Here is a 19,601-nt window from a genome sequence, read left to right as displayed (position 1 = left end):
TTTCTACTCGTCTGGCTGTTCTTCAGTGGGCTCACTCTGCCAAGTTAGCTGGCCATCCCGGCGTTCGGGGTACGCTTGCTTCTATTCGCCAGCGGTTTTGGTGGCCTACTCAGGAGCGTGACACGCGCCGTTTCGTGGCTGCGTGTTCGGACTGCGCGCAGAAGAAGTCTGGTAATTTTTTTTCTGCTTCTGCTCCTGGTCTTGCTGGGTCTCAGTCTGTTCCCTGCCATCGCATCTCTCCTGTTCTTGTTCCTGCCCTTGCTGTGTCTCAGTCTGTCCCTAGTTGTTACTCTCCTGGCCTGTTTGGTCCTGTTTGCTCTAAAGCTTTCAGTTCTCTACCCGTGTCTCATTTTTTTTTTAGAGTAGTACCCTAGTTTCCCTTTTTATCGTTTTTCGTTACGGTCCTGAGGAGAGGAGTTGGGTTCTTTCTCGGGACGTGCTGGACCGTTTGTGATCTATGATTTCCTCCGTTGCCGCCAGGATTCCTCCTCGAGTGCGCCAGGAGGCGCTCGGTGAGTGGGGGGGTACTGTCATGTTTTGTCATTGATTATCATGTCTTGTCCCTGTGCTTCCCCTTCTATTCGTTTCCCTCTGCTGGTCTTATTAGGTTCTTTCCCTCTTTCTATCCCTCTCTCTCCCCCTCCCTCTCTCCCTTCCTCTCTCTCTTCTCTCTATCGTTCCGTTCCTGCTCCCAGCTGTTCCTATTCCCCTAATCAATCATTTAGTCTTCCCACACCTGTTCCCTATCTTTCCCCCCTGATTAGAGTCCCTATTTCTCCCCTTGTTTTCCGTTTCTGCCCTGTCGGATCCTTGTCTATTGTTCACCGTGCTGTGTCTGTGTATCGCCCTGTCGTGTCGTGTTTCCCTCAGATGCTGCGTGGTGAGCAGGTGTCTGAGTCTGCTACGTTCAAGTGCCTTCCCGAGGCAACCTGCAGTTCTTGATCGAGTCTCCAGTCTGTTCTCGTCATTACGAGTGGAATTATGCCTTATGATTGTAAATTTACTTTACTGGATTAAAGACTCTGTTTTCGCCAAGTCGCTTTTGGGTCCTCATTCACCTGCATAACAAATGGTCTGACTGATCTAATTGGCAGACAACATGTAGAGACATTTTCGTAGACACAGATTAGGCCAAACCTAGTCCTGGAAGAAGCATGAATACCTGCAGGCAGTGGTTTCCCGAAAGCCTGGATTGCTCAACCCTAGGTTTTCCTATAAGAACAAGACAGACTATAAAGCAGAGGTGGTTCTCAGAGTAGGAATCAGACATGAAGATGAAGGCTCTGGTGAGATCTCTCCTCTTGCTCGCTGTGGCTAACCTGCTGGTCAGAGGTCAGACCCAGACTGAGACCAGGTATGAAGACATCATCACAGCTGCTTCAAATCAGCTGCTTCCTGTGGAAGAGCAGGCTTTCCATCCGCTTCTGAACCAGCTGGAAGTCGAGACTGTGAGTATTGAGACAGTGAGACTGACAGTATGAACGTTTCCCTCCTCTTATTTACACAGTGTTGAGGGGCACAACAATGTTTATGTGTCATGGTTTGTTAAATAGTTTTATTCCAGTCAAGTTAAGCGATATTTGTCTGTTTAATATGCAACAACATGTACACATTTTCAGATACTTTTACATGGACAATAAATCGACTCAATGGGGGGGGGGGGGTGACCATTGAAATCATTGACAATACTGTGTTTTCTCTCTGATCCCAGTTGAATACAGAGGATGTGGACCAGTCTGAGGTGTCTGTAAGGTTGAGCTTCCCCCTGCAGGAGACGCTCTGCAGTAAGGCACAGGGGCAGCGAGGCCAACCATGCCCTCTGAAGAAAAATGGGGTAAGAACAATTGGATTTTACAGTATTGTCTGAAATAATAGTCATGGGACGCAAAAAATGACCAATAATAAGCTGAGATTGGCAAATGGCTAATTGTCAATGACTCCTTCCTCTATAGAAACGAATGATGTGCAGCATGGAGGTCAGACATTCGATTCTGGAGATCGGCAACACCCTCAACACTGACCGGTCTGACATTTCTTGTGAATACATGGAGGCAGAAGTTGTAAGTTATTTCTCAACATCTCCCTACCTATATTAGTTAGGACGTAATGCTAAAGGTAGCCTAACAGTGTCAGAACAGTTGATCTGCAATAAAAAAAAATGCAGATGTGAAAGTGCATTAAATGCTTAGCAGTTTATGAATTTCATGAATGTGGAAACATGCATCTCTTTAAATAATAACTTTTTCCGATTAGTCTGGTCAAAAAGGTTCTGCTTTTTCCTTTTTAAAAGTTTAGATTCATATTTTTAATGTTTACAGCAGAAGATTCGGACAAGAAGAGGCAAGGACAGGGGAGGCTCTAGGGGCTCTAAGGGGGGTTGGAGAGGTCGTCCTGGGGTTGGCTCCGGCATTGCTGGAGCTAGCAGAGTAAACCATGGTGGAACTCTCACTGCATAGAACAGCACAACACACCCTTTGGATAACTGCAAGATATCTCACCAATCAAAGAAACTTCAAAAGCACTCAAAGTTGTGGTTAATGGTTGAACATGCAACCTTGAGCTTCTTTAAAAAAAATGTTTCTGGTAACTCTTGTCTACATTATGAATTGTTTTGTATTTTGTAGCTATCATTGTTTGTAATAATGTACCTATTCTTACATGCCAATCTTTGAATTTTAACTACGGAAAATTATTTCCAGTTCATGTTTACTGCACTAATAAACTGCAAAATAAGTTTTCAAAAGACACTGTGTGTAAAATATGTAAATTCTTTCATGTTTCATGGCAGTTTAGGAAGTTTTTGAGAGCTCTACGTTTTTGTGTTCATTTCTCTGTTGTTCTGTTAGGCCGTCAGTTTAGGCTTTGCTGAAACTTGTCGGGATGGATTCCTGGACACAGATTGAGTTAAGAGCAGTGACCTGTCATTCAGGGCAGGTGGGGGCAGAGCCCCACATTTTTAGCCAGACATTTGCCTGTTTTGCATGTTATTTTGGCATTAATAAGTGTCACATATCAGTTTGCAAACAATGTAAAAAATATATATATTTCATCGACATAATAAAGCAGCATACAAACATGGTCTCTTTTCTGTTTTCTTGAGTAAGGCATCTCCAAAATGCAGGTGTTTCAGCCTAGCTCAGTGCTTTTTGTGGTGGTGGGGCAAGCCAGCAGAAAGTACGGATCATTGCGCCATGATTGGCTCAGTGTTCTGTCAGTCATGGGGACTTTACATCACTGTCAAGTGTAAGAGGAGACATTGAAAATGCTAGCTCTTCGGTTGCTGCCATAGACATGCCCATCCAAGAAGGCCCATGGTCATTGTTCACAGATAAAATGATGTAAAATCACGTTATATGTACAGCAGATTTGACTGGACTGTTCATGTCAACATCATACCTTCAAAATCTTAGCTAGCAGTTATCATCATGAATCAAGTTGACAATCTACTGGCAAATCCTTTTTAATCATTGTCATATGAATAGAAATAATGAAGAGAAATTATAAATAAAACGTATCAGTGCTCATCGGTGGTTAGACATAAACATTGCACAACAAGTTGGAAATCACAAATAATTCAACGAGTGGTTTGGAAGGAATCAGTGACAGTGGCTGTGTGGACACAAATCTGGGATTAAGGGACACTTTTCCAAGTTTAAAATGATAAACATTCAAAATTGGCCATGCTGTCAATGAAGCATGATGATCAAAACAACTGTTAACTTGGAGGACCGCCGCATTACCTTCCTGTTCAAGTGAACCGAGCACAACAATTTGAGTAAAACAATGTAATGTATTCAGCTTCGTAAATTATGTAATATACCAGGAAGATATGTATACTGTAGCTAAGAAAGCAATACTAAGTGTATGTTGTGTAGTAAGACGTTAGTAGCGCATTTGTCTCACCCTAATCATTTGGTCTATTTACCCCTCTTAATTTTGCCTACTGTTCTGACTGTTCTAAGGTAGCCTATAACCTGTTTTAGAGAAATGTAATCATCTAATATTGTAAGAGCTTTCATTATCTGCCTATATGCCCCCTTTATTTATTATACGGTTCTAACTTGGTGTACAGGGATAATACTGTAAGAACGGCCCATGTTCTGAATTCTGTTGCTGAAGAAATAGTTATATTGACTAACGTTACGTCCGTCCTAATCAAAATTACGGATTGCCTCTTATCCGCTTGTCGTCCCCTTATGCCATAGTTTTTACATCTCAATTGTCATTAGAATCCACATTTGTTTAAACAAGTCAAACATACAGAATCAGCTATTTTTTTAAAGGTAGTAAATGAGGCTGAATGAACTGTTTCGCTGCCAGACAAGGCTCCACTGATATCCAGATGTAGCAGTGGTAAGATGTTGGCACCGTGGTAAGTGGTAAGATGTGGAAATTCTAACCAATAAGATGTGGAAATTCTAACCAATAAGGAGTGACTTTTATTTCTTCAAACAATCATACTTTAATATCGCTAAATTATTGCAAAAATGGAGCTGGCCAACGACCACTCTTAGGTGATCGTTGAGAGCCTGACAATACAGGAAATAATGAGGTCTTATATAGTGGACCTAAAAATGCATAGTCATGGCTAGTTCGATCCCTCCCCGGCAGATCAGGGAGCTACCTTGTTTTCTTGTTTTCTTCTTGTGGCCATTGGTTCATAGCGCACAAACAAGTGATAACATTAGTTCCGTTACTCCTCTCTGATCAAGCCAGCCTCTGTTCACCTTATATCTCCACATAGCTGTGCCCTTGAAATATATGAGAAGAACAGTATGGACTGAGACAGTGGTCTTTCACAGAGGCTATTTGTCTTATGCCGTGTGACCAAGTTGAACAGAGGCAGTGTGGAAAAATATACAATATACAATTTATACATATACGTACAGTGTGCTCCAAAATTACTGGCACCCCTGACTGGCAATGCACAAACAATACTTTAAAAAATGTAAACAATATAATTATGGAGATAAACTCAAAATACCAACATGTGAGAAATTCTGTGCTTTATTAATGTTTCAATGTAACCCACCAAAATAATTTATTGATTTAATAATAAATCAATGACCTCCAAATCAAGGTTTCACAATTAATGGCACCCTTAAAGATTATTGTAAATGACATCTACCAAAATTAACCCGGAATTAAGTCTTAAGGAGCTACATTGAGTCATTACATCACTTCCTGTTTCACTGGGTATACAAATGAGGTAACACGCATGCAATATCCCTTCATCTTCCAACACCATGAAGAAAAGAAAAGAACTGGCAGTTCAAAAGAGACAGATGGTCATAGACCTTCGTAAATCTGTTAATGGCAACAAGAAGATCCACAAATGATTGAATATACCACTGAGCACTGTCAGGGCAATTATTTTTTTAAATCCAAAGATATGGAACAGTTGAAACCCTCACAAGTAGAGGACACAAATGCATTTTGTCCCCCGGGATAGGGAGGACGATTGTGAGAGAAGCAACAAAACCCCCAAGAATCACTGTAAAATAATTGCAGGCCTTGGTGGTATCTTGGGGTCACCAGGTTTCAAAAAGCACCCTCAGACACCACATTCACAACCAAAGGCTCTTTGGAAGGGTTGCCAGAAGAAAGCCCTTTCTGACCCCAAGACACAGACGCAAGTGCTTGGAGTTTGCAAAACGTAATTTAAATTATGACTGGAAGAATGTGCTCTGGTCAGATGAGACCAAAATTGAAACATCGGCATGATTGGCATCGAAACAGAGATGCATACAAGGAGAGGCACCTCATGCCCATGGTGAAATATTGTAGTGGGTCAGTAATGTTTTGGGGCTGTTTTAATTCCAGAGGTCCAGGGGCACTGGTTAAGATTGATGGCATAATGAATTCCACCAAGTATCAGGCAATTTTGTCTGACAATCCTCTGCCAGAAGGCTGGGACTTGGCTGTATATGAATTTTCCAACAAGATAATGACCCAAAACATACCTCAAAATCCACACAGAAATGGATCTGCGACAACAAAATCAATGTTCTGCCATGGCCATCTCAGTCGCGGGACCTCAATCCAATAGAAAACCTGAGAGCTGAGTTAAAGAGATAAGCGCAAACCCAAGAATGTGAAGGATCTTGAAAGGATCTGCATAGAGGAATGGTCCAAAATTCCTCCAGATGTGTTCCTTAACCTTGTCAAACATTGCAGGAAAAGACTCCATGCTGTTATCCTTGCCAGAGGTGGTTGCACTATGAACTAAATGGGGCGGCAAGTAGCCTAGTGGTTAGAGCGTTGAACTAGTAACCGAAAGGTTGCAAGATCAAATGCCCGAGCTGACAAGGTAAAACTCTGTAATTCTGCCCCTGAACAAGGCAGTTAACCTACTGTTCCTAGGCCATTAGGCCATTGTTTGTTCTTAATTGATTTGCCTAGTTAATATATTAAAGTAAAATTTAACTAAATGTGGAGTGACAATAATTATGAAACCTTGATTTTGGTGAAATGTGTTTTGTATTAATTCATTGTATGATTTTGGTGGATTCCATTGGTCATTAATAAAGTACAGTATTTCTCACATAATTATATGTGATCATTTACAACATAATTTATCTCTGTAATTATATTGGTTCTATTTTTTTTAATATTGTTTGTGCATTGCCAGTCAGGGGTGCCAGTAATTTTGGAGCCCAGTGTATGTACAGTCGTGGCCAAAAGTATTGAGAACGACACAAATATTAATTTACACAAAGTTTGCTGCTTCAGTGTCTTTAGATATTTTTGTTAGATGTTACTATGGAATACTGAAGTATAATTACAAGCATTTCATAAGTGTCAAAGGCTTTTATTGACAATTACATGAAGTTGATGCAAAAAGTCAATATTTGCAGTGTTGACCCTTCTTTTTCAAGACTTCTGCAATCCGCCCTGGCATGCTGTAAATTAACTTCTGGGCCACATCCTGACTGATGGCAGCCCATTCTTGCATAATCAATGCTTGGAGTTTGTCAGAATTTGTGGGTTTTTGTTTGTCCACCCGCCTCTTGAAGATTGACCACAAGTTCTCAATGGGATTAAGGCCTGGAGAGTTTCCTGGCCATGGACACAAAGTATCGATGTTTTGTTCCCCGAGACACTTAGTTATCACTTTTGCCTTATGGCAAAGTGCTACATTATGCTGGAAAAGGCATTGTTTGTCACCAAACTGTTCCTGGATGGTTGGGAGAAGTTGCTCTCGGAGGATGTGTTGGTACCATTCTTTATTCATGGCTGTGTTCTTAGACAAAATGATAAGTGAGCCCACTCCCTTGGCTGAGAAGAATCAATCCCTGTACCTTTTGCAATATATCAGTCTGTCCCTGATGCTCTTCCTGGAGAGAAGTGGCTTCTTTGCTGCTCTTCTTGACACCAGGCCATCCTTCAAAAGTCTTTGCCTCACTGTGCGTGCAGATGGACTCACACCTGCATGCTGGCATTCCTAAGCAAGCTCTGTACTGTTGGTGCCCCGATCCCGCAGCCGAATCAACTTTAAGAGACGGTACTGGCGCTTGCTGGACTTTCTTGGGCGCCTTGAAGCCTTCTTCACAACAATTGAACTGCTCTCCTTGAAGTTCTTGATGATCCGATAAATGGTTGATTTAGGTGCAATGTTACTGGCAGCAATATCCTTGCCTGAAGCCCTTTTTGTGCAAAGCAATGATGACGGCACATGTTTCCTTGCAGGTAACCATGGTTGACAGAGGAAGAACAATGATTCCAAGCACCACCCTCCCTTTGAAGCTTCCAGTCTGTTATTCAAACTCAATCAGCATGACAGAGTGATCTCCAGCCTTGTCCTCATCAACACTCACACCTGTGTTAACGAGAGAATCACTGACATGATGTCAGCTGATCCTTTTGTGGCAGGGCTGAAATGCAGTGGAAATGTTTTGGGGGAATTCAGTTCATTGGCATGGCAAAGAGGGATTTTGCAGTTCATTGCAATTCATCCGATCACTCTTCATAACATTCTGGAGAATATGCTAATTGCCATCATACAAACTGAGGCAGCAGACATTGTGAAAATGAATATTTGTGTCATTCTCAAACCTTTGGCCACGACTGTATATATACACTACTGTTCAAAAGTTTGGGGTCACTTAGAAATGTCCTTGTTTTTGAAAGTAAAGCACATTTTTAGTCCAGTAAAATAACATCAAATTGATCAGAAATACAGTGTATACATTGTTAAGGTTGTAAATGACCATTGTTGCTGGAAATGGCTGATTTGTTAGGGAATATCTATATAGGCCCATTTTCAGCAACCCTCACTCCTGTGTTCCAATGGCACATTGTGTTAGCTAATCCAGATTTATAATTTTAAAAGGCTAACTGATCATTATAAAACCCTTATGCAATTTTGTTAGCACAGCTAAAAACTGTGCTGATTAAAGTAGCAATAAAAATGTCCTTCTTTAGACTAGTTGAGTATCTGGAGCATCAGCATTCGTGGGTTCAGTTACAGGTCATTATATATGTATATATATATATATATATATATATATATATATATATATATATATATATATATATATATATATATATATATATATATATATATAATATATATATAAAGGGTCAATGCTCTGATTGATCTATTTGGCAGACAATTTTGGCTTTGTTGAAACATGTAAGACCCCCTTTCCAGATGCAGATGAAGCCTAGTCCTGGACAAAAAATCTTTATACAAAATACCTTTCATTCCAGGACTTTATGTGTCTGGTAAACCAGCCTTGCCTATCTCTGATTGGCCAGGCTGGGAAAAGAAAACAAGTTGAGAATGCTGCCTGAGCCGTCACGTTGCTTTGTACGTTTACCTTTCTGGCACAGACAGTAAACAGGGTTTACCCCGCAGGCAGTGGTTTGACAAAAGGGACGTGGCTTCCCAAAATTGCTTATTACTGGGGTTTCCTATAAACACAAGACAGACTATAAAACAGAAGTGGATCTCAAGGTAGGAATCAGACATGAAGATGAAGGCTTTGGTGAGATCTCTCCTCTTGCTCAATGTGGCCTGCCTGCTGGTCAGAGGTCAGACCCAGACTGAGACTAGGTATGAAGACGTCATCACAGCTGCTTCAAATCAGCTGCTTCCTGTGGAAGAGCAGGCTTTCGGTCGTTTCTGAACCAGCTGGAAGTCGAGACTGAGTATTCTGACAGTATGAAAGTTTCCCTCCTCTTATTTACACAGTGCTGATGGGCACAACAACATTTATGTGTCATGGTTTGTTAAATAGTTTTCTTTCATTCAAGTCAAGCAATAATTGTCTGTTTAATATGTAACAACATGTACACATTTTCATGAAAAAGAAATAGACTCAATGGGAGGAGAATGACCATTGAAAGAATTGACAATAAATACTGTGTTTTTTTTCTCTGATCCCAGTTGAATACAGAGGATGTGGACCAGTCTGAGGTGACTGTAAGGTTGAGCTTCCCCCTGCAGGAGACGCCCTGCAGTAAGGCACAGGGGCAGCAAGGCCAACCATGCCCTCTGAAGAAAAACTACAGTCACAAAAGTTGCACAAGTCATATTTAGAATTCAGTTAAACTCTCTCTCACTACCCCATCTCCCCTCTCTCTTCTCTCTCTATTTCTCCCCTCTCTTTCTCCTCCCTGCCCCCTCTCTCTCTCCCTTCCCTCTCTCTCCATTTCACCAGCCGTTCCTCACTTCACTTCACACTCGGTAGGCCAGTGGGCTCTCCTAGCTCTGGTTGATTGGTGCTGTCCATCGTCCTGTGCCTGTTGGTGGGCATGGTGAGGAGAGTGTTCTGGACGATGAAGACCGGCACGACGCTGTAGCTCTTCGGCCTGATCATCAGTGATGCCAGTGCTGGTTCAGGCCCTGCTTGGGCTTTGCCGGCCCCAGATCATTGAAAACGCTTGTAAGAAAGAGGTTTCTCAATTCTTATCCTATTAGGTGTTTTTGTCTGTTTACATGTAATATCATCTGACATCTGTGAAACATGGGGTATACAAAGAGATAAAAAGAAAGTGTTTGTTAGCAGTTTCAGATGTAGATATACAGTATATTCTCTTTCGAAAAGCTATGGCAGTATTTGCATTTATTCATATCTTGCCTATATTTTTACTAAATGGTTCACAGGCTACGTGAATATAACAGTGCAATACATGACGGCGGGGTACATTATGCAAAGTTAATCTGCAGTGCATACAAATATTAAGGACACTTCCACACTGGTCTGATCAGTATTAAAGCAACATGACAGGTTGGTCTCTTGGCCTGCCACAGACCATAGGGTAGAGTGGTGCATTCTGATGAGGCTGGAAATAACAGAATGTTGAGACAGTTTGAGATGTAGTATAAATATAACCTGGCATGATGTTTAGGCTACTATACAACTGCAAGACCAAGATGAGTGCTGATCGACATATCAGCATGCACATGTAATGCAACAATGTGGGTTCTACAATTGTCCTATTACTATTCCATCAAATGGATCACTCACACTATGCATCTGTAACAGTATAATTTTAAACCGTCCCCTCGCCCATACCCGGGCGCGAACCAGGGACCTTCTGCACACAACGACAACAGTCACCCTCGAAGCATCGTTACCCATCGCTCCACAAAAGCCGCGGCCCTTGCAGAGCAAGGGGAACTACTACGTCAAGGTCTCAGAGCAAGTGACGTAACCGATTTAAACGCTATTTAGCGCACACCGCTAACTAAGCTAGCCGTTTCACATCCGTTACACTCACCCCCTTTTGACCTTCCTCCTTTTTCCGCAGCAACCAGTAATCTGGGTCAACAGCATCAATGTAACAGTATAATTTTAAACCGTCCCCTCGCCCATACCCGGGCGCGAACCAGGGACCTTCTGCACACTTCAACAACAGTCACCCAGGAAGCATCGTTACCCATCGCTCCACAAAAGCCACGGCCCTTGCAGAGCAAGGGGAACTACTACTTCAAGGTCTCAGAGCAAGTGACGTAACCGATTGAAACGCTATTTAGCGCACACCGCTAACTAAGCTAGCCGTTTCACATCCGTTACACATCATCTTGACTCTCTTCCTTAAAATCAATATTAAAAACGTACTTTGTCAAAAGAAGACACCTCATAACCACATTTTTAATTCATGTTAAAAACCTACTACTTTGACCTGTGTTTCCCTGTGGATTCCCCATCAAAATCCGTCAGTTTAAGCAAGAGATATCAGTCCTCCGTGTGCCTATGTCGGCCTTGCGCATCTGCTTTGAAAGGTGGCAGAGCTAGAGCGGTGTTTGTCACTCTATTATGACCACTCTATGGAAAGGGGAGACTCTCACGAACACGAAGGTGTGTCATGGGACCCGTCTGAAGGCAACCCATACAAATGAATGGAAGTATGGAGGTAATTTTGTGCAAACAAAAATAAGGGGTTAAATATGGGTCTAAAACAACATTCTTTATTTTTGGACTGTCTTTTTTGCCATTTATGAATGTTATTCAATGTATTTATATGGGCTATAGTAGCAAGGGCCAAATTCAACGGCTTAGACTTTTAGAGGCTAACACACTTAATAAAGCAGTTATGGGAAATAGAGGGTCCTACAGGTAACTCAGTCTAAATAGATGGTTTTTGAACAAGGCCAATGCACCGTCCCAAAGCAGTTAAGGCTGATAGGTAGCCTCTGCCACAGGTTTTCACCTCGAAGTGAGGTGAAAAGCCTGGCTGATAGGTAACCAAGATAAAACATCTGACCTTAAAACTTTCCATCACCAATTTCCAGATGCCTTCTGGAGCCCACAATGGAGTGAAGAACAGTTGGGTTGTGTGGGCTGTATGCTTGAAAATGGCGACAATAGATGATAAGAAATAATCGTAGCTATAACATGCCTTTTCATGATTCAAACCTGATAGAGAGAGGTGGGATAGATATGAGGGATAGGAGAGAAAGTAAATGGAAGCTCAGACCAGTTAAAAATACAAACAAAATGTGTACCGTACTCGATAACACTGTACATTTAATAGTTATTGGTCTTGCAACCGGTTGTCCTGGTTAGTAAGCCATGCACCCCAGTGGGTGGAGGCATGTTGCTTGTGCAATGCGACACGGAGATAAGCCTCTCATTTTACAATGGTGCTTGGTGGTTCAGTATATATGTTTATATATTTGAGAAACAGTTCATTGCAGTTAATTTGTATCTATGACTTCATAAGTAAGATATCTTCTGAAGTGGGCAGTGCAGTGAAAAAAAGAAAAAGATTTCCGCACTACGAGGTCGAGCTAACACTCTGAAATTGTGAAAATGATTATAATGCCCTTTTTCGTAAGAGCTGAATTTCAGGCTGTTCAGATGGGATGGAACTTTTGGCTGATATTTTTTATATAACCTTTATTTAGAAAGTAGGCAAATCAGTTAGAACAAATTCTTATTTACAATGACGGCATACCAAAAAGCCTACTTTATTGGGCACAGACAACAGCACAATGGGCAAGAAGGAAGATACAACTATACATCCCACAAAGATGCCACAACTGTCAGTAAGGGTGTCCAGGATTGAGTCTATAAATGAAGAGATGGAATAAAACTCTCCAGTTTGAGTGTTTTTTGCAGCTCGTTCCAGTCGCTAGTTTCAGCAAACTGAAAAGAGGAGCAACCCAGGGACATGTGTGCTTTAGGGAAATTTAACAGAATGTGACTGGCAGAACAATGTTGTATGTGGAGGATGAGGGCTGCAGTAGATATTTCAGAAAGGGGGAGTGAGGCCGAAGAGGGTTTTATAAATAAGCATCAACCAGTGTGTCTTGCGACAGGTATACAGAGATGACCAGTTTACAGAGGAGTATAGAGTGCAGTGATGGCAAATTGGTGGCAAATCTGATGGCCGAATGGTAAAGAACATCTAGGCGCTCGAGAGCACCCTTATCTGTGATCTATAAATTATGTCTCCGTAATCTAGCATGTGTAACAGTATAGACTTTACGCCCGTCCCCTCGCCCCGGCCTGGGCGCGAACCAGAGACAGTCTGCACTCATCAACAGTCACCCTCGAAGCATCGTTACCCATCGCTCTACAAAAGCCACGGCCCTTGCAGAGCAAGGGGAACTACTACTTCAAGGTCTCAGAGCAAGTGACGTCACCGATTGAAACGCCACTAGCGCTAATTAGTTAGCCATTTCACATCGGCTACACATGGGTAGGGTGGTCATCTGAATCAGGGTTAGATTGGCAGCTGAGGTGAAAGAGGAGCGATTACGATAGAGGAAACCCAGTCTATTTTCATTTTCATTAAATAAACACACACAGTGATTTATTAGACATACAGTGATGATTTAAAAAATAACATTACAAAGACTGTATGGAGGCTTTAATAGAACATATTCTGCCTGAATGGGGTATTGTTGCCTGTATTCTTTGGATTATCAAATGCTTGGAACAAATTGTGCTTGTTGACAAGACAGACCTGGTTGTCTTCATTGTTGTCAATAAGACTATTGTTATTGACCCTTGTCTGGGTCTCTGTACATTGTGTATTGTGTATGCTTGTGGTGATAAATCAATTATCCATGTTGGGATCAATAAACTAATACTACTACTACTACTACCATTACTACTACTACTACTACCACCACTACTACTACCACCACCACTACTACTACTACCACCACCACCACCACCACCACTACTACTACTACTACTACTATTACTACTACTACCATTACTACTACTACTACTACCACCACTACTACTACTACCACCACTACCACTACTACTACTACCACCATTACTACTACTACTGCTACTACTACTACTACCATTACTACTACTACTACTACCACCATTACTACTACTACTACTACTACCACTACCACTACTACCACTACCACTACTACTACTACCACTACCACCACCACTACTACTACCACTACTACTACTACTACTACTACCATTACTACTACTACCACTACTACTACTACTACCATTACTACTACTACTACTATTACTACTACTACTACCATTACTACTACTACTACCACCACCACTACTACTACTACCATTACTACTACTACAAAGTCATGCGTCCTCCAATACACAACCCAACCAAGCCGCACTGCTTCTTAACACAGCGCGCATCCAACCCAGAAGCCAGCCGCACCAATGTGTCGGAAGAAACACAGTTCACCTGGCAACCTTGGTTAACGTACACTGTGCCCGGCCCGCCACAGGAGTCGCTGGTGCGTGTTGACTCCAATGCTTCTCTCAGTTGTGGTAAGTTGGCTGGATGTCCTTTGGGTGGTGGACCATTCTTGATACACTTGGGAAAGTGTTGCAGTTCTTGAAACACTAAATCCGGTGTGCCTGGCACCTACTACCATAACCTGCTCAAAGGCACTTAAATCTTTTGCCTTGCCCATTCACCTTCTGAATGGCAGACATACAGTGCCTTCGGAAAGTATTCAGACCCCATGACTTTTCCACATTTTGTTACATTACAGCCCTTTTCTACACACAATACCCCATAATGACAAATGTAAAAATAAAAAAAATGAAATGTTAGCAAATTTATAAAAATAAAAAACAGCAATGCCTAATTTACATAAGTATTCAGACCCTTTGCTATGAAACTCGAAATTGAGGTCAGGTGCATCCTGTTTCCATTGATCATTCTTGAGATGTTTCTACAACTTGATTGGAGTCCACCTGTGGTAAATTCAATTGATTGGACATCATTTGGAAAGGTCCCACAGTTGACAGTGCATGTCAGAGCAAAATCCAAGCCATGAGGTCGAAGGAATTGTCCGTAGACAGGATTGTTTCGAGCCAGAGATCTGGGGAAGAGTACCAAAACATTTCTGCAGCATTGAAGGACCCCAAGAACACAGTGGCCTCCATCATTCATGAATGGAAGAAGTTTGGAACCACCAAGACTCTTCTTAGAGCCCCCCCCCAAACTGAGCAATCGCAGAGAAGGGCCTTGTCAGGGAGGTGACGAAGTACCCGATGGTCACTCTCACAGAGCTCTAGATTTCCTCTGTGAAGATGTTAGAACCTTCCAGAAGGACAACCATTTCTGCAGCACTCCACCAATCAGGTGTTTATTGTAGAGTGGCCAGACGGAAGCCACTCCTCGCGAAAAGGCACATGACAGCCCACTTGGAGTTTGCTAAAAGGCACCTAAAGCACTCTCAGACAATGAGAAACAAGATTCTCTGGTCTGATGAAACCAAGATTGAACTCTTTGGCTTGAATGTCACGTCAGGAGGAAACCTGGCACCATCCCTACAGTGAAGCATGTTGGTGGCAGAATCATGCAGTGGGGATGTTTTTCAGCAGCAGGGACTGGGAGACTAGTCAGGATCAAGGCAAAGATGAATGCAGGCCAGGCAGCAGGCTGTTAGCCAGCCTGCCAGCATAGTGGAGTCTGCCACTAGCACAGTCAGTGTAGTCAGCTCAGCTATCACCATTGAGACCGTGTCTGTGCCTCGACCTAGGTTGGGCAAAACTAAACTTGGCGGTGTTCGCCTTAGCAATCTCACTAGGATAAAGACCACCTCCATTCCTGTGATTACTGAAAGAGATCATGATACCTCACATCTCAAAATAGGGCTACTTAATGTTAGATCCCTTACTTCAAAGGCAATTATAGTCAATGAACTAATCACTGATCATAATCTTGATGTGATTGGCCTGACTGAAACATGGCTTAAGACTGATTAATTTACCGTTTTAAATGAGGCCTCACCTCCTGGCTACACTAGTGACCATATCCCCTGTGCATCCCGCAAAGGCGGAGGTGTTGCTAACATTTACAATAGCAAATTTCAATTTACAAAAAAAAATGACGTTTTCGTCTTTTGAGCTTCTAGTCATGAAATCTATGCAGCCTACTCAATCACTTTTTATAGCTACTGTTTACAGGCCTCCTGGGCCATATACAGCGTTTCTCACTGAGTTCCCTGAATTCCTATCGGACCTTGTAGTCATAGCAGATAAAATTCTAATCTTTGGTGACTTTAATATTCACATAGAAAAGTCCACAGACCCACTCCAAAAGGCTTTCGGAGCCATCATCGACTCAGTGGGTTTTGTCCAACATGTCTCTGGACCCACTCACTGTCACAGTTATACGCTGGACCTAGTTTTGTCCCATGGAATAAATGTTGTGGATCTTAATGTTTTTCCTCATAATCCTGGACTATCGGACCACCATTTTATTACGTTTGCAATTGCAACAAATAATCTGCTCAGACCCCAACCAAGGACCATCAAAAGTTGTGCTATAAATTCAGAGACAACACAAAGATTCCTTAATGCCCTTCCAGACTCCCTCTGCCTACCCAAGGACGCCAGAGGACAGAAATCAGTTAACCACCTAACTGAGGATCTCGATTTAACCTTGCGCAATACCCTAGATGCAGTTTCACCCCTAAACACTAAAAACATTTCTCATAAGAAACTAGCTCCCTGGTACACAGAAAATACCCGAGCTCTGAAGCAAGCTTCCAGAAAATTGGAACGGAAATGGCGCCACACCAAACTGGAAGTCTTCCGACTAGCTTGGAAAGACGGTACCGTGCAGTACCGAAGAGCCCTTACTGCTGCTCGATCATCCTATTTTTCTAACTTAATTGAGGAAAATAAGAACAATCCGAAATTCCTTTTTGATACTCTCGCAAAGCTAACTAAAAAGCAGCATTCCCCAAGAGAGGATGACTTTCACTTTAGCAGTGATAAATTCATGAACTTCTTTGAGGAAAAGATTATGATTATTAGAAAGCAAATTACGGACTCCTCTTTAAACCTGCGTATTCCTCCAAACCTCAGTTGTCCTGAGTCTGCACAACTCTGCCTGGACCTAGGATCAAGAGAGACGCTCAAGTGTTTTAGTACTATATCTCTTGACACAATGATGAAATCATGGCCTCTAAACCTTCAAGCTGCATACTGGACCCTATTCCAACTAAACTACTGAAAGAGCTGCTTCCTGTGCTTGGCCCTCCTATGTTGAACATAATAAACGGCTCTCTATCCACTGGATGTGTACCAAACTCACTAAAAGTGGCAGTAATAAAGCCTCTCTTGAAAAAGCGAAACCTTGAACCAGAAAATATAAAAAACTATCGGCCTATATCGAATCTTCCATTCCTCTCAAAATCTTTAGAGAAGCCTGTTGCGCAGCAACTCACTGCCTTCCTGAAGACAAACAATGTATACGAAATGCTTCAGTCTGGTTTTAGACCCCATCATAGCACTGAGACGGCACTTGTGAAGGTGGTAAATGACATTTTAATGGCAGCGGACCGAGGCTCTGCATCTGTCCTCGTGCTCCTAGACATTAGTGCTGCTTTTGATACCATCGATCACATTCTTTTGGAGAGATTGGAAACCCAAATTGGTCTACACGGACATGTTCTGGCCTGGTTTAGATCTTATCTGTCGGAAAGATATCAGTTTGTCTCTGTGAATGGTTTGTCCTCTGACAAATCAACTGTAAATTTGCCCTCGCTAGAAGCATGTGTTTCAGACATAAGGAAGTGGATGGCTGCAAACTTTCTACTATTAAACTCGGACAAAACAGAGATGCTTGTTCTAGGTCCCAAGAAACAAAGAGATCTTCTGTTGAATCTGACAATTAATCTTATGGTTGTACAGTCGTCTCAAATAAAACTTTGAAGGACCTCGGCGTTACTCTGGACCCTGATCTCTCTTTTGAAGAACATATCAAAACCATTTCGAGGACAGCTTTTTTCCATCTATGTAATATTGCAAAAATCAGAAACTTTCTGTCCAAAAATGCAGAAAAATTAATCCATGCTTTTGTCACTTCAAGGTTAGACTACTGCAATGCTCTACTTTCCGGCTACCCGGATAAAGCACTAAATAAACTTCAGTTAGTGCTAAATACGGCTCCTAGAATCCTGACTAGAACCAAAACATTTGATCATATTACTCCAGTGCTAGCCTGTCAGGACCCGGTTACGAATTCGGGTCTCCGGAGTGAGAAACAGTCACTTAACCAACTGAGCCACGAATAGTCGGCAGAACCCAGAAGATGAGGCAGACACAGCAGTACTTGAGACGGTGTATTTAATGAAGTAAAAAGTGAAGTTCTTCAGGAAAACAAAAACTCCACAACCTCAAAAGGAATTCCACAAGAACAAAGGTAATCCTCCAAGACAAAAAGGTAAATCCACAAGGTGGAAGGTATAGCACAAAAAGCCTCAAAAGATACTCAAAAACAAACAAGAACAAAAAACAGAATTCCACAAGAGAGTCCACCGGGATCAACAAGAGTTCACAGAGTACTAGGGCTGGGTGCTAACATACAAACACAGAGCAAAGAACTGAGGAAAACAAAGGGTTTAAATACAATCAGGGGAAACGAGGCACAGGTGCAAATAATAATGGGGATCAAGGGAAAACAAAAGGTCAAAAGGCACAATGGGGGCATCTAGTGACCAAAAACCGGAACAACCCTGGCCAAATCCTGACACTAGCCTCTCTACACTGGCTTCCTGTCAAAGCAAGGGCTGATTTCAAGGTTTTACTGCTAACCTACAAAGCATTACATGGGCTTGCTCCTACCTATCTCTCTGATTTGGTCCTGCCGTACATACCTACATGTACGCTACGGTCACAAGACGCAGGCCTCCTAATTGTCCCTAGAATTTCTAAGCAAACAGCTGGAGGCAGGGCTTTCTCCTATAGAGCTCCATTTTTATGGAACGGTCTGCTTACCCATGTCAGAGACGCAAACTCGGTCTCAACCTTTAAGTCTTTACTGAAGACTCATCTCAACCCCTTGGGTTGTGCCGTGGAGGAGATCTTTGTGGGCTATACTCAGCATTGTCTCAGGATGGTAAGTTGGTGGTTGAAGATATCCCTCTAGTGGTGTGGGGGCTGTGCTTTGGCAAAGTGGGTGAGGTTATATCCTTCCTGTTTGGCCCTGTCCGGGGGTGTCCTCGGATGGGGCCACAGTGTCTCCTGTCCCCTCCTGTCTCAGCCTCCAGTATTTATGCTGCAGTAGTTCGTGTCGGGGGGCTAGGGTCAGTTTGTTATATCTGGAGTACTTCTCCTGTCCTATTCGGTGTCTTGTGTGAATCTAAGTGTGCGTTCTCTAATTCTCTCCTTCTTTCTTTCTCTCTCTCGGAGGATCTGAGCCCTAGGACCATGCCCCAGGACTACCTGACATGATGACTCCTTGCTGTCCCCAGTCCACCTGGCCATGCTGCTGCTCCAGTTCCAACTGACCTGAGCCCTAGGACCATGCCCCAGGACTACCTGACATGATGACTCCTTGCTGTCCCCAGTCCACCTGGCCATGCTGCTGCTCCAGTTTCAACTGTTCTGCCTTACTATTATTTGACCATGCTGGTCATTTATGAACATTTGAACATCTTGGCCATGTTCTGTTATAATCTCCACCCGGCACAGCCAGAAGAGGACTGGCCACCCCACATAGCCTGGTTCCTCTCTAGGTTTCTTCCTAGGTTTTGGCCTTTCTAGAGAGTTTTTCCTAGCCACCGTGCTTCTACACCTGCATTGCTTGCTGTTTGGGGTTTTATGCTGGGTTTCTGTCCAGCACTTTGAGATATCAGCTGATGTACGAATATATACATTTGATTTGATTTTGATTTGATT

The 19,601-nt window shown here is 42.5% G+C and overlaps 1 protein-coding gene across 2 annotated transcripts; it reads left to right on the top strand.

The window, feature by feature from the left end:
- Positions 1-1,050: 1,050 nt before the first annotated feature.
- On the top strand, positions 1,051-3,079 carry LOC124010029. 2 transcript variants are annotated; one of them, XM_046322334.1, is made up of 4 exons: positions 1,051-1,448; positions 1,712-1,834; positions 1,953-2,060; positions 2,322-3,079. In XM_046322334.1, the coding sequence occupies exons 1-4, from the start codon at positions 1,269-1,271 to the stop codon at positions 2,454-2,456; spliced, it is 546 nt and encodes a 181-aa protein (XP_046178290.1). In that variant the 5' UTR covers positions 1,051-1,268; the 3' UTR covers positions 2,457-3,079. The 2 variants fall into 2 exon arrangements, with proteins under 2 accessions (XP_046178290.1, XP_046178289.1); XM_046322333.1 differs by having other exon boundaries at positions 1,072-1,448; positions 2,319-3,079.
- The last annotated feature ends 16,522 nt before the right edge of the window (positions 3,080-19,601 follow it).

This window comes from Oncorhynchus gorbuscha, linkage group LG22, assembly GCF_021184085.1.
Source record: "Oncorhynchus gorbuscha isolate QuinsamMale2020 ecotype Even-year linkage group LG22, OgorEven_v1.0, whole genome shotgun sequence".
Lineage (NCBI taxonomy): Eukaryota > Metazoa > Chordata > Actinopteri > Salmoniformes > Salmonidae > Oncorhynchus > Oncorhynchus gorbuscha.
Note: the sequence above shows the minus strand (reverse complement) of the source record. Positions and strands in the feature narration are given on the sequence as shown.